The sequence below is a fragment of the Vulpes lagopus genome, chromosome 23 (assembly GCF_018345385.1).
Source record: "Vulpes lagopus strain Blue_001 chromosome 23, ASM1834538v1, whole genome shotgun sequence".
In the NCBI taxonomy this organism is placed as follows: domain Eukaryota; kingdom Metazoa; phylum Chordata; class Mammalia; order Carnivora; family Canidae; genus Vulpes; species Vulpes lagopus.
The window spans coordinates 54,663,145-54,689,595 of record NC_054846.1 but is presented as its reverse complement, the minus strand read 5'-3'; the positions used below and the strand labels follow the sequence as shown (position 1 = coordinate 54,689,595).

Sequence of the window (26,451 nt, the reverse complement as noted above, 5' to 3'; positions counted from 1 at the left end):
TGGCGCCTCAGCCCCAAGTAGCCGCCGTGGGCGCCCGCCCCGCCCGGTCCGCGAGCCCCGCTGCGCCCCCGGCCGCCCGATCTGCAGTCCCGCTGCTTTGCCGGCGGCCAGCCGCTGGTCCCGCGCCCGGAGTCCCAGGTAAGGGGCGCGGCCCGGGTTCCCCTCCCGGAGGGAATCGGGGCGCTGGCGGCGGCGAGCGGGGCCAGGGGCGCGGGCGGCGGGAGGGACCCCGAGGAGCAGGGCGGCGGGAGGCCTGCGGAGGGGGCACCGCGGCCGGGGCACCGCGGCCGGGGCGAGGCGCTGGCCCGGGGAGGGGCGCCGAGGGCTGCTCCGAGGGCAGGGGCGGCGGGAGGTGGGGGAGCGCGAGCGGCCGCTGGGGGACTCGGGGCGTTGCGGGCGGGGACACGTAGGGACGGACTGAGCCAGACGGTGCGGGACGGGGGTGCGGGCCGCGAGGGGAGGGGCGCTGGGCAGCGCTGGGTGCTGCTCGGGGACCGAGGAACAGGGCGACGGGCTGTGAGCCGGGAGCTGGGAGCGGAAGGGACGCGGAGCCCGAGGCCGGCGGGCGGGATGGCCGTGGGGGGCCTGGAGGCGCGGCTCAGAGCGGGGAGCGGGGGGCCCGGCTGGGTCTACCCAGACTGCGGAGGGAGGGGCGGGGCGCGGGGGACAGGGCGGTGGCCTGGGACCCGGGCTGCGGGCGCCTGGGGGCTGGCAGCGGGGAGCGGGCGGGGAGCAAGCGGGATCGGGCGTGGGGCGGGCGGGAAGCTGGCGGGATCCGGCGGGGAGCGGGCGGGGACCTAGCGGGATCCCGCGGTGAGCGGGCGGGCGGGGATCGGGCGGGGAGCTAGCGGGATCCGGCGGAGAGCGGGCGGAGATCGGGCGGGAGCGGGCGGAGATCGGGCGGGGAGCGGGCGGGATCGGGCAGGGATCCGGCGGAGAGCTAGCGGGATCCGGCGGAGGGCGGGCGGGGAGCGGGCGGGGATCCGCGGGGGGGGGAGCTAGCGGGATCCGGCGGAGATCGGGCGGGGATCGGGCGGGATCGGGCAGGGATCCGGCGGAGAGCTAGCGGGATCCGGCGGAGGGCGGGCGGGGATCGGGCGGGGGGCTAGCGGGATCCGGCGGAGAGCGGGCGGAGATCGGGCGGGAGCGGGCGGGGAGCGGGTGGTGGGGTGCGGAGGAACCGTCGGGAGCTTGGAGACCGCGCAATGGGTGTGCTGGGTTGGGCTGGAGGAAGCCAGGTGTGGGTTGTGTGAAGGTGGAAACATAATGGGGCCCGTAGTGAAGTCCATGGGCACCCGGGTGCTAAACGAGTCCTAGCCACTCAGAAGGCCGGGGCGGGGGTGCAGGCACTGAACTCTGTTCCACTGCCACCTGGGATCACAGAGAAGGAGAGAATTTTGGACAGAAAAATTCATCCACTGGCCGCCTCTGTTCTAGAATCCAAATGTGGGAAGGACTTTAGGGAGGGCAAGGAGGCAGCCTCTGGAAGCTGCTAAAGGTGTGGAGCGGAATGCAAGAGAGGCAAGGCCTTCCATCTCAACTTCCTGGAATTCAGATGGAAAGGGGTTAGGGACAATAAAAGGAATATGTGTTCACAGGTGGGTGCCCACCTGTTCTGTGCATATTAAGGGAGAAAGACCCTGGAATTCCATGAAAAGCCCCAGCTATGGTAGTGGGAAGCCTTGGTAGTGTGTTAGCCAGAGAAGACATTTTGCCAGAAGAAGATGGATGGGTAAGGGAAGGCTTTCTGGTCATGAAGGATTGGATGTGGAGCACAGTGTGTTCCTATCAGAGGAAACACTCTGGGAAAAGGCAAAACTCTAAAATGATCTCCAGTTCAATAAATAAATCTCCAGTTTCTTAAGGAGTATGATGTGAAGAGAGATACCAATAACCTATAGAGGATGCTTTAAAAGATTTCCCCCCTGAGCTCGGAACTCCTTACAGTTCCTCCCCATCTCCCCAGAGTACAGCACAGGGTGTGATGCACAGGAGGTACTCCGTGAATGTTGATTCATTCAGGAACAAATGACCTGTTCATCCCCCATCCCTGAATTATTGTAAGGATGAAACATGATAACATGGGTGAAAAGAGCCTCATAAACTATAAAGCAGTGTACAAAAGAGAGAGGCCACTGGTATTACGCAGGCGTGCCTACATTCTGTGTGAGATGGAATACACTGAAAGCACTGAGCATGCCTGGCAGTTAGTAGGTGGGCAATAAGTGCTAGCTAATATACGGTTTCTGTGGCTCTAAGAGACTGGAGGAAACCGTGAGGAGGTGGGCTGCACTGGGCTGGTGGTGCTGGCCTGGGGAATGTCCAAAGAAAGGTTGAATTAGAAAAGTTAGTCGAGTATGGCTTTAGGGAGGAGTTTATCTATAATATGATAAGGTCCACATTTGCCCAACTCCTCTTCCTATCCTAAATAAATGTTCCCAGTGGGAAGATGGAGTACATTTATTGAGCACCTGCTGTATATCGTGTATTATCTAGATGCTTTACCAACATTGACTATAATTTCCCCAACAATGCTTGTTTTACAAATAGGAAACTGTGTCTTAGTCATGTAAAATTTCTTACCAAGGTCTCACAGCTAATAAATGACAGACCTGGATGCTGAATCTAGTTTGTGTGATTTGGAACCCCAAGCTATTTCCACTACCCAGGATGACTTGGTAGAAGAAAACATGAAGTAGACAGATAAAAAAAAAATTGTTAAGAGATTTATAAAGCACTCTCCCATATACTGGGAGAGTGTAATTCTTACAGCACTCTTCTAGGAAGTCTTTGATTAACTCATTGTATAGATGAGGAAACTGATCAGCCTAAGGTTCACAACTGCTGAGAGAGAGCTGGGCCCAGCCCAGGTCTCAGACTCAATCTTGTGCTCTGTCCATCAAAAGAGAAGTTCATTCATTCACTTGTTTACTAAATGTAAAGCGTTGATCTCTTACTAGAGAGTAGGGCTCTCTCCTCTCTTTCCTCTCTGGAGTTAGTTTCTTCCTTAGGTGCTTGTTTCTGCTGCCTATCAGACTGGAAGCCTTATTTGTCTTTGGAGGGGCCATTTCCCTCTTTTCCCCAGCTTGGGACCAGAGATGACTTCCCAAATAGTCCCTGGGGGATCCCTGGGTGGTGCAGCGATTTGGCACCTGCCTTCATTGGCCCAGGACGTGATCCTGGAGACCCGGGATCGAATCCCACGTCGGGCTCCCGGTGCATGGAGCCTGCTTCTCCCTCTGCCTATGTCTCTGCCTCTCTCTCTCTCTCTGTGACTATCATAAATAAATAAAAATTAAAAAACAAACAAACAAACAAATAGTCCCTGGGCCTTCATCTTTATTGCTTGTCACGGAGACAGTGAGCTCCGCCGCTCTATCATTTCTGTGACTGCCACAAAAGACAGGGAAGATCGGATTGATGCTTATCTTATAAATACATTCTGCACTCATATCTGCCTCAGGCGGCTGCCTGCTGGGCTGCTTTTGGCCTCTCTTCCAAATGTCTGTAGCCCCTGCCACCTTCCTGAAAAGATTCCCTTGGAGGCTTCCATCTGAATGTACCTTTCAACAGAACCTCTCTGCCCTCCGGCCCCTCCCTATTCTCACACCACCTACTGGGAAAGCTATGCTGTGTGCCCATAAACAGATGTTGACAGTATGGTAGCAAGTGCTAGGAAAGAGCTGCTCAGGTTGCTAGATATGCTTCTTTACTCACCCTAAAAATGTGAAGTTTTAAATTTCCCTGAGCCTAATCCAATCTGGGAGTCATTAAATAACAAGGTCTAGTCATAATACTCCAACTGATTTGCTGTATAACCTTGGACAAATCACTTGTCTTTATGGAGCCTCATTTTTTTTAACCTGGGAAATGAAGGGAAGTGGATCAGATTAGGAACTGAATGAAACTAATTTTTAGGGGTGCCTAGGTGGCTCAGTTGTGTAGGTGTCTGCCTACAACTTGGGTCATGATCCCAGGGTCCTGGGATGGAGCCCCACATTGGGCTCCCTGTTCGGAGGGGAGCCTGCTTCTCCCTCTCCCTCTGCTGCTCCCCCTGCTTGTGTTCTCTTTCCCTCTCTGTCAAATAAATTAATAAAATATCAAAAAGAAAGAAAAAGAAAGAAAAAGAAAAAGGAAGAAAGAAAACAAACTAGTTTCTACTCTTGCCTCACTTCCTGTGGCAGACATACCTCATAAAAGCAGGCACTTTTCCTGTTGATTCTCCAGGAGGCCACATGTGTTTTTCTCAACATGGTGTATGAAGCACATTTATATGTATTCTCTTATTTTAAATTCATAGCAGCTTTCTGCGATGCTTTCTTTCATATCGTATCATAGATGAGAACATTGAGGTTCAGAGTTTAAGTGACTTGCCCCAAGTTCATACATTGAATTATGGGAAAACTGGGAGCCAGGCTTTTTGTTATGATAAAGCTGCCACTCCCAAATCCCTTCTTTTTTAAAAAAAAAATTATTATTATTATTATTTTAGATTTTATTTATTTATTCATGAGAGACACAGAGAGAGAGAGAGAGAGGCAGAGACACAGGCAGAGGGAGAAGCAGGCTCCACGCAGGGAGCCCAGTGTGGGACTCGATCCCGGGCGTCCAGGATCAGGCCCTGGGCTGAAGGCAGAGCTAAACTGCTGAGCCACCCGGGCTGCCCCCAAATCCCTTCTTATTCCAAAAATCTAAGAGTGTAAACAGTTGCATCAGAAAAAATGAAGACCAATAATATGACATTTACATCAATAGTCTGGCACATGGCAAATGCTCAATAAATGTTTATCGAAAGGAGTAACATGCCCTAAAAATTTGCTATGGGTCCAGTGTTGATAGAGTGTAAGGATGGACAAAACCCAGATGAATCCAGAAGAGGAGGCAGGTGGCTAATTGTAATGCTCCAGTAACGTAGTCCAGATTAGGGAGAGAACAGTTGAACAAGAGTTGACTGCAGAAGTGACTTAAAGGGGCCAGTGAAATAATATTTATTGAGTACTTCTCATGGGCCAAGAAACCATGCTAGATTAATTACATATGGTAACTTCTCATTCTATTTGTACCATGACTCTGTGAAGTAGGTGGTATTTTCTATATTTTAAAGTAAAACTGCTGTGACTTAAAGAGGTGATAAGACTTGCCCAAAAATTCAGCTGAAGAACAGAGCAGGGATTTTGAACTTCCCTATAACGATACACGGTACTAGGTCTAGTCTCTTCTGTTGGCTGTCAAGCTTGAGCAAATCCTTAATTTCTGGTCCTCAGTTTCTATCTTGATTAAATGGCAATAATAATGTCTGTCCATCTAATTTTGTCTCCCAGGCTTAGAGGATAAAATGAGATAGAGGACCTGAAATGAGGTAAGGATCAAATCTGTGTTTCAGGCATGTTATTCTTTGACCAGCAGTTCCATTTCTAGAGTTTGTTTTTAAGGAAATAAATAAGAAACTGAGCAAATATTTATCTAAAGACATGAACCACTCTGATTTAATTTATAATAATTAAAAATAGAAAAATAAAGGTGCAATATTAGAAATTGGTCCTATGACATATCCATAGGATGGAATACAATGTAGTCAATTGAAATGATGTTTATGAAGTGCTGTACAAGTCTCAGAAAAATATTGTGATATAATGTTAAGTGAAAAGGAGCAGGATATACAACTAATGGGAAGTATGATCTCAGCTACTAAAATATACATAGAAGATACAGACAAGGATATATGGTAAGCTATCATTTATATATAGATAAGAAGTATAAACATCTCTATGTTCATATATGCAAAGACTAACCCTGAAGGATGCATAAATTGGTAACATGTTTGCTTCTGGGGAGAGGAGAGGCTGGGATCAGGGATGGAAGCTCAACTAACTCTTCACTATAAACCTTAGGTTACATATTACTTATTGTTTATGGTAAAAATTAAGAAAATAATGCCAACTACAGATGGTGATATGATCATGTTTGCAAATAGTAGAAATTAGAATTTTTTTCAATGTATGTGTTACTTTTTAAATGAAAAAATAATAAAATATAATTTAAAAACAGATGGTAATTTGTTACATGAGAAAATAAGGGAGAGCATTATATGTTTATTGAATTTAAATAGAATTTTTGAAAAAGAAAATAAGGGAGGGAATACATTTAAATGTTAATAGTGGTAGTTTCTGAGTGGATGGGGTGTCTTGTGTTCTTTTCTAATTTTTTATAATGAATACTTTCAAAGCAGAAATTTCTCGTGAACAAACAAAAACGACTGGCAGCAGAATGGAGGATGGTGTGAAGTTGTTGTGGTTGCTTCTCTAGTTTTAAGTAGGAAAAAGGCTAATTCCTTTGAATTGCCAATTCTTGAAACAGGCTCTGCATCTTGTATCATGAAAAGTTGAAAAGTTAGGTCTATAAGACAGTTTAAGCAAGCAATGGCACCCTCTTCTCCAATCTCACCTTCTTCTTCCATGTAAATGTTGTAAGTGTCCAAGTGTCCTGGGCATGTTCCACACCCACTGATGAGCGTTGTCATGGGGCAGATTGATATAGGAATGGGGCTCAGGGTCTCAGATAAAGGCTTGAGAGCTGGGAGGAAAGAGAAGGAAGAACAGGGACCACTGGAGGCTAGTGGTGGCATATTAAAGGGCTTTTAATAACCCCACTTACTTGTCTTACCTTTCTTCAAGAGAGCTTTAAACTTTCTACATTTGTCAGTTCCGTGTCCTTACAGCTCGCCTGAGAGGCTCACAGAGATAAATCCACCAGTCAAAATCTCTTTCTTTTCCTTTGAGAAACAAAAACAGGAATTTCTGAAAAGCATGATACCCTGGACATTATCTCACGGGAGGGCTGTCCTCCCACCCTCCTCTAATCACTTACACAGCCTGTCTAACAAACCACTGCGGAACATAAGGGGAGATTGCAGGTAGAGAAATAGGGTGCCTGCTACACCAACAGGACTATGGGACTGAGTGCTGGATTATAGGGTTCAGATCCAAAGTGTTCTAGGAAAAGAGGTGGTGGCAGATTTGAGAGAGCAGGGATCTCAGGGAAGCCCTGGCACATAAACAAATACTTGCTGAATAGATGAGTGAACAAACAAATAAATAAAGGATCAAGGCTTTAAAGGATTTGGAATAATAATGACTTATGTTCATAGCTGTGTGGGATTTACCAGTTTATTAAGGTCTTACTTATTGTCATCTCATTTGAGTCCTGTAAAAGCCCTGTAAGGAAAGAAGGGCAGAAATTGTCCTCTCCATTTTCTAGATGATGAGATTAAATCCCAGAGGGATGATGTAACTTCTATTAATCCAGCACACACTTACTGAGTGCTGATTATGTACTAGGACTTGTGCTAGAGGCTAGAGATGCAGGATGAAGTACATGAAGTACAAGATACTTGGTCTAAAGGAGGAGGAGGATGCTTGGTCTAAAGGAGGAGCTGAGGATCCCATTCCAACAGTTTTGAAATGATAGCAGTGCTGTGAGTGTGCTCTGGGGACACAGAGGCTTCTGCATGAGTGGGGAAGGTGAGACTTCATTTGCATCTATAAGGATGAACAGGATTTTATTAGAAGAGTGTTGTAAACAAAGAATACATGTCTAAAGGACAAAGCAAGAAATAAAATGGCATATTTAAAGTGTAATTTGATATAAAAGTGGCACAGGTCGGTAGGGACAAGGCTTAGGGGGAAGATAAAGTTTACAGAGGTTATTCTTTGGTTAGTTGGTTCTTGGTCAAGTTGAACAGTTTGGGCTCAGTCGTAGAGCTATGAGGAATTATGAACGCTTTTCAAAGGGGAATGAATGCCCTGTGCTGAGCCTTCCCTGGGATATTCATGTGTTTACTATTTTGGCTTTTGGTTTGCAAAACTCAGCTCAGAAGCTGCTTCCTACTAGGGACTCTCCTTGACCATCACGCCTTCAAGTTGGGTTAGATGTTAGATGTTTCTTGTGAGCTTCCTTGGACAAGGCTTCCCTCTGTCTTACGACTTATCTACTGCCTTGTTACCCTGTGTTTATGTGCTTTTTTACTGTGATCTGTGACCACTCAGAGGTCATACACCATGTCTGATTCATATCCGTAGTCATTTTACCAAGCACAGGGCTTGACCTAGAGCAACATGCTCAATAAATATTTGCTGAAGGGATGAATGGGAGGAACCAGGTTCCACCCCAATCCTGAGACAACATTTGGAGGCAGGTACAGGACTGGAGTGATTCTGTGCTGTTTGTGTTTCTTCAATGATGCTCGGGTGGAGAGTATGTGTGTGAATGGTGGAGTGGCCGTTAAGGATTGGTGACACTGGAGGTATGTTCCTGAGTAACCATGGGTCTCTCCTACAGATGGCTTCAGTGACTGATAGTAAAGCTGGAGTCAAAGATGCTTCCGACCAGAATTTTGACTACATGTTCAAACTGCTCATCATTGGCAACAGCAGTGTTGGCAAAACCTCCTTCCTCTTCCGCTATGCCGATGACACCTTTACCCCAGCCTTTGTCAGCACTGTAGGGATTGACTTCAAGGTGAAGACTGTCTACCGCCATGAGAAGCGAGTGAAGCTGCAGATCTGGGTGAGTCCTGGGCATCTTGTATGGGATTATCTTGGAGGGCGACTAGTCTGCTGGTGTGAGGAGTGGGAGGTGGGGCAAGTTTGGAATTCCTGAGTCTTATGGCATCAAGCACTAGAGCTGTTGAAGGTCCAGCCCCTGAACTGCAGACGTTTCTCCCCTCTGGGGGGCTCGGTTGCTTCTACTGCTTAGCTGTCTAAGAGCCTATATCCTGCTCATACAAATGAGTGGCCAAGAATCTGAGCTTTGTTGGTAGAAATTTGGATTTGATTTCCAGTTCTGCCACTTATTAATCTTGGAATCTTGACTAAATTATTTAATCTCTCTAGGTTACCCTTTCCTTTGGGGATTATAATATCATCTACAGCATAGGGCTGTTGGTTCCTAGCATAGTTCCTGGAATGTGGTAAATGCACAGTAAATGTTAGTTCCTGTGTCCATAATCCATCACTGGATAACAAATCACTCAAAACTTGATGGCTTAAAACAACAATAATTCATTATTACACAGTTTCTGTAGATCAAACATTTGGGAGTGGCTTGGTTTCTGTCTTATGGCTTCGTATGAGGTTGCAGCCAGATATTGGCTTGGGTTGCTGTCAACTGAAGGTTAGAATGAGGCTGGAGGATCCCATTCCAAAGTGGCTTACTAATGTGTGAGGTATTGGCTGTTAGCAGGAAGATTTAGTTCCATGTGGTTCTCTCCATGGAGTTGTTTAAGTATCTTCATGGCGTCTCCCGGGGGAGAGATCCAAGAAACCAGAGAGAAAGTGGCAATGTCTCTTATTACTTAGCCTTAGAGTAGTCTATTGTTCACTGATTTAGTGTAGGAGGAAAGTACCCAAAGGTATGAATCCTGGGAGGTGAGGATCATTGGCGACCATCTTAGAAGCTGGCCACCACAGGTACTATTGTTGGTATCTACTGTGGTACTAATAAAATATATACATATTTGAGATGATATAGCAAAATGTAGACCATATACTTATCAATAATAAATTAGTTCTAGGATTGGAAATTTTGAAAATTAGTGATTTAAAGTATTCAAAGCATGTGTTATTATCTCTCCATTCAACCTAAGTGTACATTAATACATTGTGCATATATCTTATTAGCTGTATACAATACTTTTCATTTTGTAAATTTTCTCCATATATTATTATCTTACAATTAACCCCACGGGTCAGATATTATTTTAATTCACTCCTATTTTACAGAAGAAAAAAATTCTGACTTGGTAATTAACTTGCCTTAGGTCAACCACACAGTTGCAAGTGGGATTCCTGCTCAGACCTTCTGATTCCAAACTTTGTGCTCTTTTCTCTACACTGTGTGTTAGGTTTTACAGAGCCCATATTTCTGTTTATGATCAAGTTAAGTGTTAATTTATATAGAGATAAAAGTTTATTTTGTTCATTTAGTCTCTATTAAAAGTATTGAGGAATTATGAGTTACTAGAAATGTGAGAAGCTAAACAAACTACTTAGTTCATTGGTTCTAGAAGTGTGGTCTCCAAGTCAGCATCATCAGCATTACCTGGGAATTTGTTAGAAATGCAAATCCTCTTGGGATGCCTGCGAGGCTCATTGGTTGAGCATCTGCCTTTGGCTCAGGGCGTGATCCTGGAGTCCTGGGATCGAGTTCCGCGTCGGGCTCCCTGAATGGAGCCTGCTTCTCCCTCTTCCTATGTCTCTGCCTCTCTCTGTGGTCTCTCATGAATAAATAAATAAAATCTTTTTAAAAATGCAAATTCTCATGCCCCTCCTCAGATGAGAAACTCTGAGTGATGGCCCAACAATGTGTGTTATAACGAGCCTTCCAGGTGGTTTGGAGGCAGGCTAAAATTGAAGAACCACTTTGGTTTAACTACCATTTGGTTCACCGATCTCGTGGTGAGAATCAATGTGCCGGGTGCTTCCTCTTGTGTTATCTGACATTCTCTTCACAGCCAACACACAGAGAGGTAAGAGCACAGAAAATCAGGGAATGGTGAGAATACAGGGGAACTGGAGCAAGGCTGTGAGGAGCCGGGAAGGGTGCTGAGAGAGAAATTTGCTGGATAGGCTATCAGGCAAGGGCTGGAGGGTCGGGGAGACCTTGCACAGCATACAGAAGTTTCTTGTCATGGGTCAGAGTTTACCTACCTGATGATTGTTTACAGAGCTAAAGAAACTCTTAGAGTTTATTTTTATCTATGAACATAAAATGCATGCTTACCAATATTTCCAATATGGATTGACATAGATGTCTTCATTTGATCTCCACATCACATGGTCACATATCCTGAACTCAAAAAGTCTTCAAGTGAGAGAGGACAGTTTGCTCTAAAGGACTGGCAGTGGTGACTCCCTCACTCCTTTCTTTATGTTCAGAGCATTGTGAGCTTTTGCAGTGACTTTATTGATTATACTACCTAATTTTCACTAAATAAGCCTTCACGATGGATATGTAATGTTAAAAGTGTCCTGCAAAGAAACCTCTGCCTGAAGACTATACTCAGTGTAGTGAGCCCAACTAGGCACGGAAAATGGCTGAACTGATGTTTCTCTGACTCCCAGCACAAGTTCATTGTCAAACATGTTTTGAGGTAAAATCAGTGATGATCAGATTAGATCTGACATAGTCAATCATATAGCTTTTGCAAAAAAAAATGAGCAAAGAGATTTTGTGCATGTGTGCATATGTTTCCTATAGCAAAAAAAAGTCTGTATTGTTCATAAATACATTAAAATGTAAGCATTTAAATATTCATCATGTAATTTTAATGTATTTTAGCATCTTTTGTTACAGAAGTAAATATATATGTACATACAATCTAAGTAAATATACGAATATTGTGGGTATATGCTCACATGGCCTTACTTACAGGGGTTTAAATTTAGAGACCATTACCAGACAGTGGGGAGCCATAGAAGGGTTTTAATAAGGTCAGATTTGCATCTTAGAATAATCCCTTGCTTTAGTTTGGAGGACAGATGGAAGCAAAGAAACCAGTGGTTTGGGTAAGTTATAAGGGCCTGCTCAGGCTGCAGTAACAAAATAGCACAGACTGAGTAGCTTAAACAACAGAAATTTATTTTCTCACTGTTGTAGAGACTGGAAGTCCAAGAACAGGGTGCCAGCCTGGATGATATCTGGCGAGAGCTCTCCCCTTGGGTTGCAGGTGGCTGCCTTCTAGCTGTGTGCTCACATGGCCCTTCTTTGGTGCTTATGGAGAGTGAGGGGGCTCTCTGGTGTCTCTTCGTATAAGGACACTAATCCTATCAGATCAGGACCCCACCCTTATGGCCTCAATTAACCTTAATCACTAACTTAGAATCCCCGTCTTGAAATAGAGCCAAATTGGGGGTTAGAGCTTCAAATGTATGAATTTTGGGAGAACACAGCCATTTGGGATGTATACTAGACAGTGTCAAGATGACCTAAGAGATGGAAATAGGAGAGAGATTTAGAACTAGAATTTATAGAATTTGATGATCAATTAATTGTTTAGGAAGAAGGAGGAACATATATCTCCTCTAGATATCTAGATAGATATATATCTACTTACACATATTTGCTTTTATAAACACAGGTTCTGTGATTTTTTTAAAGCTGTGTGAGCTCTAGTAAGTTACTTAATTTCCATGAATAAATAATATCTTCAGCTATAAAAGGCTCACAGGTTTGTCGATGGGGGCTGCATGTGATAACATAGTATTATGCCTGGCACATATCAGGAACACAATAAATGTTAGGTTCCTTTTTCCTTGGCTCCTGATCCATATGCAAAGTCTGACTGGGTCCCCTCCCAGGCTTTCCTCCTGTGGTTCCAGGGGTGCTGAAACAGAACTAGCGTGGTCTGAAATGTTCAATTAAATTTCTCCAGCCAATTTGATCTCTTAGGGGATTTCAGAAAGCCATTGTCAGAGTGGAAGGTAGAGAGGGAATAAGAGGAGGTTATGAGCATTGCTGAGCAGGACCATTCACAAAAGAAGTTTCTATCATCTCTGGCGGATGTTGGGTGATGAAGGTATTGGTAGTGCTTTGTTCGGGGTCCTGGCTACATAGGTCCCTGAGAGCCCCGTCTGTGGATGTGAGAAGACTCAGGATGTGGGGGTAGGGGAGCAGTCTCGTTAATACAGAGTGGAAGCATGCAAAAGTGTGAAGGGAGAGAGACTTGGTAACTCCACAGCAGCAGACCTGACCAGAGGCCATTTACTGCCAGGTGAGGGTTGCCAAGCAACTGTTAGAGGCCTATGTATGGGAAGACTTGAGCAGGGGAGGGCCTTCCATTACTTCCATTTGGGGCCCATTGCACGGACTTTTGGGTCTGGTGCTGGTCAAGGGAAGAATCTCGGGGTCTGTGGGAGGACTGAGCTGACCTCGGACTGAAATCACATACACGATGAGTTCACATGGCTGACAGTGTGCACAATCCTCTGGTCTTCTGAAGGCCTCAGAGTTCACTTTGGCTCTGCCTTCCAGTCCTGTGATCCGGAGTGACACTTCGCTTCCATGGGCTTGTTTCCGTAACTATCAAAGGAAGAAAATAATCCTTACTCTTCTTGCCTCGTGAGTTGTTATGAAGATCAAGTGAGGAAACACAAAGGAGAGCCGAAAGAGAACTCTGAAGCCTTCAGGAGACCAGAGGATCGTGCACATTGTCAGCCGTGCGAATTCGTCTTGTGTGTGATCTCAGTCATTCTTTGTCTGTATCTTTCCCACCTTCGGTCTGACCCAGGGAGGTAATTATCTCCGTAAAGAATGGGTGTTTGAGGTCAGAGATGTGAAGTTACTTACGTGGAGCCAAACTGTAAACGTCATTCTTTAACTCATTCCATGGACATTGTGCCAGGTGTTGTACTAGCTGTGGGGAAATAGCTTTCCTGCTCACGTGGAGTTTGCCCTCTAGGAGGAAAGATAGACACTAAATACATGGATAAAAAAATACCTAATTTGGGGACACCTGGGAGGTTCAGTCAGTTAAGCCTCTGACTCTTGGTTTTGCCTCAGGTCATGATCTTGGGGTCTTGAGATAGAGCCCCATGATGGACTCCAGGCTTAGTATGAGTCTGCTTGGGATTCTTGGCCTTCCTTTCCCTCCCCCGCTGCCTCCCCCCTCCCCTCACCCATGCATGCACGCACATGCTCAAATAAATAAATAAATAAATAAATAAGTAAGTAATTCTACTTGTTTTGTTGTGTTGGTGATGATATTGAAAGGAGAAAGTGTGTAAAGCACTAACATAATGCCTAGCATGGACTAAACACTCAACAGACAGTAATTTTTATTAAGGTTCCTGAGTGATCAAGAGATGATACTCCTTTTCTTCCCTACTTAAGTTTGGAAACAAATGAGAGATAGATGCAGAAGTCAGAGAGATGGGGAGTAATGTGACAGCCTTATGACTGATAAAAGCTAGGGTGAAGCACCTGGTCCAAGTCTTCAGGGAAGTGGAGCTTCCTAATACTTCACTCTGGAGTCAGGTAGACGTAGAAACCCAATCGCAGGCCAACATGGGACAGCAGCAATTAGCTCCTGCACTATGCATCCAAGGTCAAAGTCCATGTGGCCCAGACTTACTAATGCTTCATGCCTAAAGCATCCCACCCAGGTTGGCATTAGATGCCTCTATCTCCATGTTCAGTCTTCCTCTTGGAGGAAGGGAGAGTCCCTCCTCTAACAACTCTTAATAATTAAAGAGAGAGAAGTAAGCATTCACTCTGAAGGGAAGTTGGGCAGAATAATGAAAACTGAGAAAAATAAGAGGAGCCTTAAGAGATTTTCTGGGAATCCTGAATTCTATGGTAACAACAAGTGACTTTCTACATAACTGGGAGCTGAGAACAATAAGACCAGATGACATAGGCTGTTGGGAAGCCACCAGCTAGATTCACTTACTAACCAACTATCTTACTTCCACACCACCCTCTTGAAGAAATTTAGGTTACCACATGGCTTGAGAGTCACTTAAAATTATGAAAAGTAGTGAATATTAAATCTGAGAATGTCAAAGACATACCTTAGAACAAGTAATATAAGGATGCAGTAAATATGGAGTGCCTGGGTGGCTTGGTCAGTTAAGCATCGGACTCTTGATTTTGGTTGAGGTCATGATCTCAGGGTTGTGAGATCAAGCCCTGCATAGGGCTCCATGCTAGGTGTGGAGCCTGCTTCATAGTCTCTCTCTCTCTCTCCTTCTGCCCCTCCCTACTCTGCTCTCTCTCTCTCTCTCTTTCTCCCTCTCTAAAAGAAAAAAAAAGAATGGAATAAATGTAATGGAGCTTAGGAATGTGGGGAAATATAATCATATCAGAAACCTACATTAAGAAGGATTGTGGCTCTTAAGCAGTCCTTTTAAAAAAGATTTTACTTATTTATTCATGAGAGACACAGAGAGAGGCAGAGACACAGGCAGAGGGAGAAGCAGGCTCCACGCAGGGAGCCCGACGTGGGACTCGATTCCGGGTCTCCAGGATCACGCCCTGGGCTGAAGGTGGCGCTAAACTGCTGGGCCACGCAGGCTGCCCCCACAGTAAGGTTTCTTAACACATTCCGGAGTTAATCCTACCATTTCAGGAAGGTGAAATCTGGCCACCTGAACATAAGCTGGCCAGCCATAGAGAGACTGGTAGGCAGCACAGAGGAGGCTAGAGGCTGAATAGGGATGCTGGGGCTCTGACAGGTCCCGGGGGCCCCAGGAATATGGAAACAGTTCCTGAGTACAACATCTCATACTTAGCTCTTATGATAATCAGAACTGATTTTTCTAGGCAGCAAGTTTCCTGGTGTGGCTGCAGAGACATGTTGACACTTTCATCTCCCCAAAGCTGGTAGGAACCAGCTGCTGGAGAGATTTAATCTTATTTTTTAAATCACAACAAAGACTATGGGAAGTCAAATCAGAATTGCAGGCATAGTCTGCCTTTGGAATTTGCAAATGAATTAACCAGAAGTCTTTATTGGCTCCAAGGGGCTTCAAGGGGCCTCCATTTTTTGGGTCATCACCCCCTTACCTCTATCCAGACTGATGTGGGAGAAAAATAAATGCCTACAACCCATTTGTGTACTCATTCATTCAATAACCCCGTACCTATTACATTCCAGGCACTGTCATATGAGGGCAAATAGACAGCTATGATACAATAGGAATGGTACAATAAGGAGATAAAGTGCTGTAGGAGAGAGAAAGGAGCTGCTACCTCTGCCTGGGGAAGTTATTTTTGGCTTCACAAAGGAGGGGACACTTGAGCTGGGTCTTGGTAAATGAGTCAGAGTTTTTCAGGTTAATGCTGGGGAAGATCTTTACCAACAAAAGGAAAGATTTTACCAACATTTGCCAAAGCGTGATTGCTTTTAGGACACGTCATATAGCTGGCTGTGATAGGGACTGGTGAGACCCATCCCTTCCTCTAAGAGGCACTGGTGCAATAAGACAGATGTAACATGTGTACAAATATTAATGATGCTGTAAACATGAATGATGCCTCGAGAGGCACAGAAAGTTCCTAAGGAGTTCAGACAGGGAGTGCTCCCTCTCAGCTTGAGAGCATCAGTGAGGGTTTCATGGAGGAGGTGGCCGTATTGTAATGAGTCAGGTCTCACAGATCATAACGTCCTCTGAGGCAGGGCTGTCTCTCTCTGGGTCTGTGGTCCAGGCTGGCCTCAGCTTTTGCCTCATGGCAGTGTTCCGACATTCCCTGAAATGATTTGCATGTTTGGGAAGCAGTGCAGCCTGTCCTCAGCAGCAGAGGCTGTGGGGTGAGCGGTGAGCCAGGCCCACGCTACAAACCCATTCCTGCCATTGTTACCTTGTTCAGGTCCTGTTACCGGCCTGTGCTTCGCTTTCTTCTTTCTGAAATAAGGGTAATTTCAGTAGCACCTACATAGTACTGAGAGAATGAGATAAAATGATGCTTAACCTCGTGCCTGGCACCTACTAAATGATTATTACTTTGTAGTTTTTGTTATTATTAACTCTGGTACTCCCAGGGATTGACTCGTGGCACCGGCATCTGGACGTGCTCTGAGCTGGACTCCGCGTCTTTCGGGAATTGATGGACGCCCACCTGAATGCTTTCTCAGTCCCGTGCTGAGGGCGATGGTTGGTGGCTGACTCCCTCGGCAGAGCTGTGCCCTAATAGCACAAAGAGTTTAGCTGGGGAGATAAAAAAGAAGTTAGAAAACCGTAAAAAACTAAAATGTGTGGTGCTGAGTGAATGCAATGGAAATTTAAAGGGAAGAGTTCAGTATTGGGAAGAGTGGGTAAAAAAGATTTCTGGGAGGAAGGCAGTGGGGGTGTCACTCCAGAATGGGGAAAGAGGGAGAGTGTAATGGAGACATCCCAAGAAAGGGGGTTGACATGAAGGAAGGTCATGTGTCGCAGTAGTGTGCTTTGTGCAGCTTTTCCTGTGAGGGGATTGGACTCCTCTGGTACCTGCAGTCACAGCTCCTGCCTCTGCGTCATATGCCACGGGGTGCAGCTGTTCCCTCCACAAGAAGCAGAAGGAATGGCACGTGCAGAAGCCCTGAGGCCCCGAGGCAGGGGATTCCCTGGCACACTCCTGGAGCAGTAAGGTTATGTGGCTGGAACAGGGGGACAGTGGTCAGAGATGAGCCCAGAGAGCTGGTGGGAAGGACGGAGTGTATAGGCCCCCTCTGAGGGGCCTATATATATAATTTGTGTAAAAAATTTTATTTTATTTATTTTTTTTAAATTTTTATTTATTTATGATAGTCACAGAGAGAGAGAGAGAGGTAGAGACACAGGCAGAGGGAGAAGCAGGCTCCATGCACCGGGAGCCCGACGTGGGATTCGATCCCGGGTCTCCAGGATTGCGCCCTGGGCCAAAGGCAGGCGCCAAACCGCTGCGCCACCCAGGGATCCAAAAAATTTTATTTTTGAAGATAGCTGACACACAATGTTCCGTTTGTTTCAGGCGTACAACATGGTGACTCACCCTCTCTGTACATCATGCTACACCACAAGGACAGCTATCAGCTGTCAGCACACAACGCTATTATGGTATCCCTGACCATATTCCCTATGCTGCCTCCTTTATTTCCATGACTTATTTATTCCATAACTAGACTTTGGAGTTTTTAAAAACAGTTTTATGACACCAAAAAAAGGGTACATACTTAATGTATATCATTTGATGAATTTGGACTTAGGCAAACATGTGTGAAACCATCCCCACAATTAAGGTAATAGACATATTCATCACATCTAAATGTTTTCTTGTGTCCCCTTCTCCACATCTTTTTCTTTTTCTTTTTTTTTTTTTTGTGATAAGCACACTTAACATGAGATTTACCTTTTCAATAAAATTTTAAGTGCACAACACAGCATTATTAATTATAGGCACTCTGTTATACAGGAGATCTCTAGAACTTATTCATTTTGTATAACTGAAACTTTATACCAATAAACAACTCTCCATTTCCCCTCCCTCCAGCCCCAGAAACCACTTTTTTGTTTTGTTTTTTTAAAGATTTTATTTATTTGAGAGACAGAGATAGGGAGAGCGAGCACAAACAGCAGGGAAAGGGAGAAGCAGGCTCCCAGCTGAGCAAGGAGCCTGACGTGGGGCTCAATCCTAGGACCCTGGGATTCTGACCTGAGCAGAAGGCAGACACTTGACGACTAAGCCACCCTGGCATCCCTAGAAACCGTTGTTCTATTCTCTACTTCTATGAGTTTTACTACTTTAGATATGTCATAAATAGAATCATGCAATATTTGTCTTTCTGTGATTGGCTTATTTCACTTGGCATAATGTCCTTCAGGTTCATTCATATGTTGCAAATGCAGAATTTCCTTTTTTCAAGGGCTGGATAATATATACCATTATATGTGCATACCACACTTTCTATATCCATTTATTTAGCAGTGGGCATTTGGATTGTTTCCATATCTTGGTTATTGTGAAAAATGCTGCAGTGAACATGGGATTGCAGCTATCTCTTTGAGATTTTTTTTTTTTTTTAAGATTTTATTTGTTCATGAGAGAGAGAGAGAGAGAGGCAGAGACACAGGCAGAGGGAGAAGAAGGCTCCCTGTGGGGAGCTCGATGTGGGACTCTATCCCAGGGCCCCGGGATCAAACCCTGGGCCAAAGATGGCGCTAAACCGCTGAGCCACCCAGGGATCCCCTCCTCTTTGAGATTCTGATTTCAGTTCTTTTGGATCCATGCCCAGAAGTGGGATTGCTAGATCATATGGCAGTTCTATCAAAGGACTTGAAAAGACATTTTCCCAAAGAAGACAGGTAAATGGTTAACAGGTATATGAAAACGGCTCAGCATTACTAGTCATCAAGGAGATGCAAATCAAAACCATAAGGTATTACTTCATATATGTTAGGATGGCTATTACAAAAACAAAACAAAACAAAACAAAATAAAACAAGTGGTGGTGAAGATGTGGAGACATTGGAACCGTTATTCCACTGTACACTTGTCTAACCTTGTACACTGTTGGTGGGAATGTGGGTGCAGCCACTAAGCAAAACCGTATGGAGATTCCTCAAAAAATTAAGGAAAGGCTTCAGGTTTTATTCAGAATGAGTTGGGAGGGTTTTGAGCAGAGGAATTACATGATCTGACTAACATTTTTAAAAATCAACTTTATTTTTAGATAATTTTAGATTTATAGAAAATTTGCAAGGAGAGTACAGGAAGTTCTCATATATCCTTCACCCAGTTTCCCTAATATTAACATCTTACATAACCATGGTACATTTATCAAAACTAAGTAATTAAAATTAGTACAATATTATTAACTTAACTATAGACTATCTACATTTCACTAGTTTTCAAATAATGTCCTTTTACTGTACCAGGGTCCAATTCATGTTATAGTTAGTAACACTTTAAAAGTTGAGATATAATTCATATCTTATAAAATTCACCCTTTTAAAGGATACAGTTCAGTGATTTTTAGTATTCCTAAAATTGTGCAACCATCACTACTAACTCCAAAATATTTTAGTGACTTACACTTCAATATTTAATACGATTGCTCTGAGGAAGGATTATGTCTATTTCAAGGATAAATTATTAACAGACATAGGGCAGAAGCAGGGAATATCAGTTAGGATTTGCAATGATCCAGGCCAGGAATGATGTGGCTGGTAGTAGAGAGGTAGTAGTGGTGGAAGAGAAAATGGTCAGATGATGCGTGTATGTTGAAAATATTGTTGACAGGATTTGCTGATGAGTTGAGTGTGGGGACAGAAGGAAGACAAGGAGTCAGGGATGATGCTGAGGGTTTGGTTGAGTGACCAGAAGGTCAAAGATACTTGTGAAAGCAGGGAGAGCAGGATTTGAGGAGACAATTGAGACTGAGTTTTGGTTTCATTAATTTTGAGATGCCTGTTGGAAAACTGAATGGAGATATAGAATAGGCTGTTGGATGAATGAGTTTGGAGTTCAGAGCAGAAGCCCTGGCTGGAGATCTAAATTAGCAAGTCATCAGCATAGAGGTGGTGAAGCCAATAAAATCAACAGATAGAAAGAAGAAAAGTTCTGAAGACGTGCCCAGAGATATTCCAACACTAAGATGTTTGGAAGATGAGTAAGAATCAGCAAAGGAGACTGAAAAAGAGCAACTGAAAAGGGAAAGTATGGTGTCTTTGCAGCTAAGTAGAGATAGAGCTTTTTGGAGGAAGGAGAGACCAACTGTGTCAAATGCTACTGCTAGTCATGAATGTGAGGCTGAGGATTGGGAATTGACTTCTGGATTTAACAACATGGATTTCAGTGGTAACCTTGATACAAGCTATTTGGTGGAGTAGTAAGGATGAAAGCCTGCTGGGAGTTGGAGAAGGGAAATTGGACATACCACGTATGCATAGCACTTGCAAGAATTTTTGCTTTTTTTTTTTTAAAGACTATTTATGAGAGAGAGCGAGAGGGCACATGAGTGGGGGGAGGGGCAGAGGGCCAAGCAGACTCCCCGCTGAGTGGGGAGCCTGATGTGGGGCTCAATCCCAGGACCCCCGAGATCATGACCTGAGCCAAATGCAGATGGTTAATTTAGTGAGCCCCCCAAGTCCCCCAAGGATTTTTGCTCTTAGGGAAAGGAGTCAAATGGTTGGTAGCTGAAGGTGAAGGGGGAGTGTTTTTTTTTGTTGTTAGCATGTTTGTATGCCGGCAGAACAATCCAATAGAACTCAACCAACTAAGCAACCAACAAAGAAACAAAAACACAAAACTGATGCTACAGGAGAGAGGGGAGAATTACTGGGATGATATCCTTGAATTGATGAGAGGAGGTGGCCTCACAAGCAGAGGCTGAGCCCTTGCTAGGAGCACAGACTGCGCATCCACATCAACAGGGGAGAGAGCAGGGATCATGGGCACAGGTTAGAGGTGACATGTACTAGTGGGAGTTCTCCTGATACCATTTTCCAATGAAGTAGAAAGTCATCAGCTGAGGGCAAGGATGAGGGCAGGAAGTATGGAGATTCAAGGGAGAGGAGACTGTCCTGTGGGAAGGCAGGAGAGTGAATAGGCTAGGGAAATGTAATTTGATTGCTCATTAACATTAAGGCTCCACTTGAGGGGATCCCTGGGTGGCTCAGTGGTTTGGCGCCTGTCTTTGGCCCAGGGCGCGATCCTGGAGTCCCGGGATCAAGTCCCGTGTCGGGCTCCCGGCATGGAGCCTGCTTCTCCTTCCTCCTGTGTTGTGCCTCTGCCTCTCTCTTTCTCTATCATGAATGAATGAATGAATGAATGAATAAATAAATCTTTAAAAAAAAGGCTCCAGTTGAAATTAGTGATCATAAATTTAAATTCATGAATTCATGAATTTGAAACATGGTTGTGTGTTTCTCTCTAATCACTTTTTGCTCGGTGGATATAGTCATAGAATAGGCAGAGAGTTGGATTTAATAAAAGTATTGTTTTCCCGGGTATGGACAAAGCAACAGAAGGCCAGGGCAGTCAGGAATGTGTGCAGGGAAGCCAGTGTATTTTTGGCCATAGGATTCAAGCTGGGCAGAGAGGGAGGTGATGACATAAGGGGGGTAGAAGACAGTGAGATCATAGGGGTTGATGACCATTGAAGGAATGAGCTAGAAAAATCCTAGAGATCTGAAAATGGGAGGCTGGAAATGACTATTGGCAATGACAAGATGCAGGGTATGATGAGGAGGGTGAGTGGCTGAGCTGGGAGGGGTTAGACATGAATATTGCTGGAGGAAAGAAGCTCAAGGAAGTGAGAGCTCCAAGATGTTGGAAGGCTCATCTCTATGGACTTTGAAATCACCAAGAATTATGGAGAGAATGAAAAACGAACCAGGAGTTGTTGACCGGTCAGTAGGTAGATAAGTGGGTGGCAGAGTGTCAAGATGTGAGATTTAAAGCTGGAGGTGTTTTGATTTTTGAAGGCAGGAAAGAGAATGATCTGGAAGCAGGGGTGAAAAGCAACAATATTTATTCCACCTGCTGGCCCAGAGATTCAAAGGTGGTGAGAGAGGAAGCCACCATCAATTTAGGAGACTTTAGGGGAGGCTGTGTCCTCAGGGAAAACCAGGTTTCCATCACAGCAAGGAGGTGAATTAAACATTCAGAGAAGACGAAGAAAGAGATTTCTCTGATGACTCACTTTGGGTGTCAGAAGGCCCAGGGAGAGGTGTCCGTGGGGAACGGAGGGGCTAGGGTTGGAAAAGATAAAGTACAGAGAGCTGTATGGGATTCAGAGGCCAGAGATCAAAGACGGCTTGAGAGATTTGGGTTGCTTGCCATGACTGACATGAGTAGAGGAGTAAAAGGTACAATGTAAGAAATTAAAATACAGACAGATGGTACCAAGACAGACAGTGGTGGTGGTGGTGGTGGTGGGGGAAATAGGGCCTTGCTTTCTTTTGATTCCTGCTTTTAGAAGTCAAGAGGCTGGTGGAGGGGCACTTGGATGGCTCAGTCCATTAAGCCATCCAATTCTTTTTTTCTTAAAGATTTTATTAACGGGATCCCTGGGTGGCTCAGCGGCTGAGTGTCTGCCTTTGGCTCATAGTATGGTCCCGGAGTCCCAGGATCGAGTCCCACATTGGGCTCACCCCGAGGAGCCTACGTCTCCCTCTGCCTGTGTCTCTGCCTCTCTCTCTGTGTCTCTCATGAATAAGTAAGTAAAATCTTAAAAAATATATTTTATTTATTTGATAGAGAGAGAAAGAGAAAGCACACAAGCAGGGGGAGGGGCAGAGGCGTAGGGAGAAGCAGACATCCTATTAGCAGGGAGCCTGATATGGGGCTTCATCCCGCAACCTTGGGACCATGACCTGAGCAGAAGGCAGCCACTTAACCACCTGCGCCACCCAACACCCCCCCCCCCCGCTAAGCGTCCGATTCTTAGTTTCAGCTCAGGTCACAATCTCAGGGTCATGGGATGGAGCCCTGAGTCTGGCTCTGTGTTCAGTTCAGCAGGGAGTCTGCTTGGGATTCTCTCTTTCCCTCCCTCTCTGCCCCTCCCCTCATGCTCTCTTTCTCTCAAATAAATACATAAATCTTTAAAAGAAAAAAAGAGACTGATGGAGGTGCATTCCTACTTGGAATGCCTCCCTCTTGATTTCACACATTAATAATTATTGTGGCAATAAACCTGAACTACCATTTATGTAAAATATTCTCACCTGTCACAGGGCTGCTGTGAGCTGCCAGTGGCACTGGCTGGTGGCGATCTGTACTCAGTGCCTTTATATATATATTTTTTTCTTTCTTTCTTTCAAAGTTAACTCTCCCCAATGTGGGGCTTGAACTCATGACCCTGAGATCAAGAGTTATATGTTCCGTTAACTGAGCCAGCTAGGCACCCTTGGGCTCAGAGCTTTTATCAACTCATTTAATCCTCACAAGACCCTGTGAGCTAGGTACTGTTATTGTCCCTATTTTACAGATAAGTAAAATAAAGTCCAACAAAGTTAGGTAGCTTACTTAAGTTCACACAAGTAGTAAGTGGCAAAGTCCAGATGTGAATTGAGATCTGTTTTCAAAACCCCTGCATGTCCTGTGCCCTCTTCCCCTACCCTTCTTGTTATATCTTCACATGGGTAAGGGCTTGGGCACTTAGAAAGCACTCAATAGGTGGTGAAAATGTTGCTAAGAGTTGTAATTTATTCAGAAGCAACTGTATATTGTGCAAATGCTTTCCATGCATTTTTCAAAAAATTATTACAACTATACTGCACAGAACAAATGAGAAAACCAAGACTCAAAAGTTAAGGAACTCAACCAAATCTTGCTAAGATTGGTAAATGGCACAGCTGAGATTCAAAATTAGGGCCATCTGCTGCCAGAGCCTGTATTTTTTTTTAAGATTTTTTTATTTATTTGACAGAAAGAGAAAGCATGCACACACATGTGTGAGGGAATGGGAGGGGGAGAGAGAGAGAATCTTCTAGTAGACTCCCTGCTGAGCATGGAACCTGACTGAGGGCTCCAGCAGGACCCATGAGATCATGACCTGAGCCAAAACCAAGTATTGGTTTACTTAACCGACTGAGCCACCCAGGGGCCCCCAGATCCCGTACTCTTTTCACAGCCAGCGCCCTTCCTTCTTCCCACTGCCCTGTGATGCCGCAGGGACCTTACAGGTGATAGAGAGCCAGTATCATGGCTGACATTTGGAGCCTCCAAGCAAACGCCCAGAAAGGGATGGGTTATGTGTTATAAACTATCTCCTCTTAGCTTTCCAGCTGCGCTCCTTCTGCTCCCTCTCTCCACCCCACTACAACTTCCCAGGTGATTCTGATGGGCATCAAAGTTGTACGATGCTGAGACATAGGTATGTAAGTAAGTGACCTGGCCCTTAGTGTAGTAGGTTGTAAGGAGCTGCTGCCCTGGCAGAGTGAAAGGAATAATGGAGTCGGGTTAGTTCAGCAGTGATAGAAGCAGAATGAAGACGTGGCCCCAGCACTGTGGTAAATAACATGTCGCTGAAGCCTGGTTTCCTTAGCTCTAAAAGAAGAATAATATTAATGACTACTTCTTAGTAGTGGAGTAAAGATTAAATGAGACAATATAAGGAAAGGACCTAAAGCCATGCCTGTTATATATTAGGGGCTCAATAAACTTGCCCAAAGCCACATAGTGAGAGTAGAGCCAGCGTAGGTTCGTGAGTGTTCTATTGCACCATACTATTGTGACTGCTCTTGGTTGCTACCATTTTAAAGATTGTGAGGCATGGGGCTTCCAGGGTAGAGTCCATCAGCAGAGAAACTACACATGGGTTGTGGACCTTCTATCCCCATTTTCAGTGAGGGATAGAGAGAGAAGCAGTGTCTGCTCCTAGGATGCCCAGTTGCCTCTGGAGCCTTCAAAGATTCCCCTAGCTTGCTTGGGTCCTGCCTGGTGTGTTGCTGAGGTGGGGGGAGCGGTAGGGGAGGCCTCTCAACGGAGGATTTGTGATGTCTTCCTTCTACTACCTTCCCTTTCCCCCACACCCTTGGCGCACACCTTGGGTTGCCAGGTGACGGCTGGGTACTCCTGTGCTTCTCACCTTCCTCTGTGAGTGTGTCAGCTCTGTGCTAGTGACGCAGGGCTCTGAGCTCAAGCCCCAGGGTGGAGGTGGACAAGATGGGAAAGGATGGGAGGTCAAGTCCCAGGGAGTATTTATAGTCCCTCTCTTTTTGAGCCTTTGCGTCAAAACTGAGGGTCCTCCTTTTTTCTTCTCAGCTCTTGTCCTAGTCATCCAGTTGTTGATGAGAACCATCAATTCTATCTCCCACATTTCCCTCCTCCCTCCATATTTATGGTTCTGCTCCATAAATATTTACCTAGAGTTAACTGTGAGCCTCGCTTCTGCCCTTTTCCGACCTCAGGTTCTCCTTATTTCCCCCCTAGACCGTAGCAGCAGCCCAAGCGGGTCCCCCTGCGTGCTCCATCTGCTCTCTGATCACTGTCATTCCACTGCGCAAAGCCCAGGAAGGGCTGCCCACTGGTACCCAATAAACTCCTTTGCCTGGTACTCCAGGCCCTTTTTTGCCTTCCCAGCTCTATCTTGAGTCATTCACCTTTAGGCAGTCCACTCTGCACCCATGTGTTCTCCAAACCCCCAATCCAAACACAGGATGCACTTAAAAAAACAAAAACTTTATTTTTTAGAATAGTTGTAGGGCCGCCTGAGTGGCTGAGTCGGTTAAGCATCTGCCTTCAGATCAGGTCATGATCCTAAGGAACTAGGATAGAACCACCCCCCCACCCCCTCACCCCCGTGAGGAGTCCGCTTCTCCCTCTGCCCCTACCCCTGCTTGTGCTCCGTCTCCCTCCTGCGGTCTCAAATAAATAAATAAAATCTTTAAAACAATAGAATAGTTTTAGTTGCAGAAAAATTATAAAGTGCAGAGAGTTCTCATTTACCAGCATCCAGTTTCCTCTATTATCACCATCTTATATTAATATGGTACGTTGGTTCTAATCAACCAATATTGATACCTTATTATTAACCAAAGTCCAGAGTTTATTCAGATTTCCTTAGTTTTTACCTAATGTCCCTCTTCTGTTCCAGGACCCCATCCAGGATACCATACTGCGTGTATTTATCATGCCTGCTTAGGGTCCTCTTGGCTGGGACAGGGCGCACTTTTCTGTCTCTCGCTCTCCCTTTCCCCAGGGATTACCCTCCCCTCACACCCCCCTCCCCCCTGACCTCTGTTTTCCCCCAGCAAACTTCCATTTGCCTTTATTTTTTTAAAGATTTTATTTATTTATTCATGAGACACACACACACACACACACACACACACACAGAGGCAGGGACGAGGCAGAGGGAGAGGCCGGCCGCGCGCAGGGAGCCGACGCGGGACTCGATCCGGGGCCCCGGGGTCCCGCCCTGGGCCGGAGGCGGGGCTCCACCGTGTGGCCGGCGCCGCCCCTCGCCTGACTGACGGCGCGCTTCGGGGCTTC

The 26,451-nt window shown here is 45.4% G+C and overlaps 1 protein-coding gene across 1 annotated transcript in view; it reads left to right on the top strand.

The window, feature by feature from the left end:
- RAB3B (RAB3B, member RAS oncogene family) overlaps positions 1 to 26,451 on the top strand; it is a 62,648-nt gene continuing 36,197 nt past the window's right edge. Inside the window, exons 1-2 of the mRNA XM_041737864.1 lie at positions 1 to 138; positions 8,338 to 8,565. Coding sequence (XP_041593798.1) covers positions 8,338 to 8,565 — 228 coding nt within the window. The 5' untranslated portion in view covers positions 1 to 138. The remainder of the gene's footprint in view (positions 139 to 8,337; positions 8,566 to 26,451) is intronic.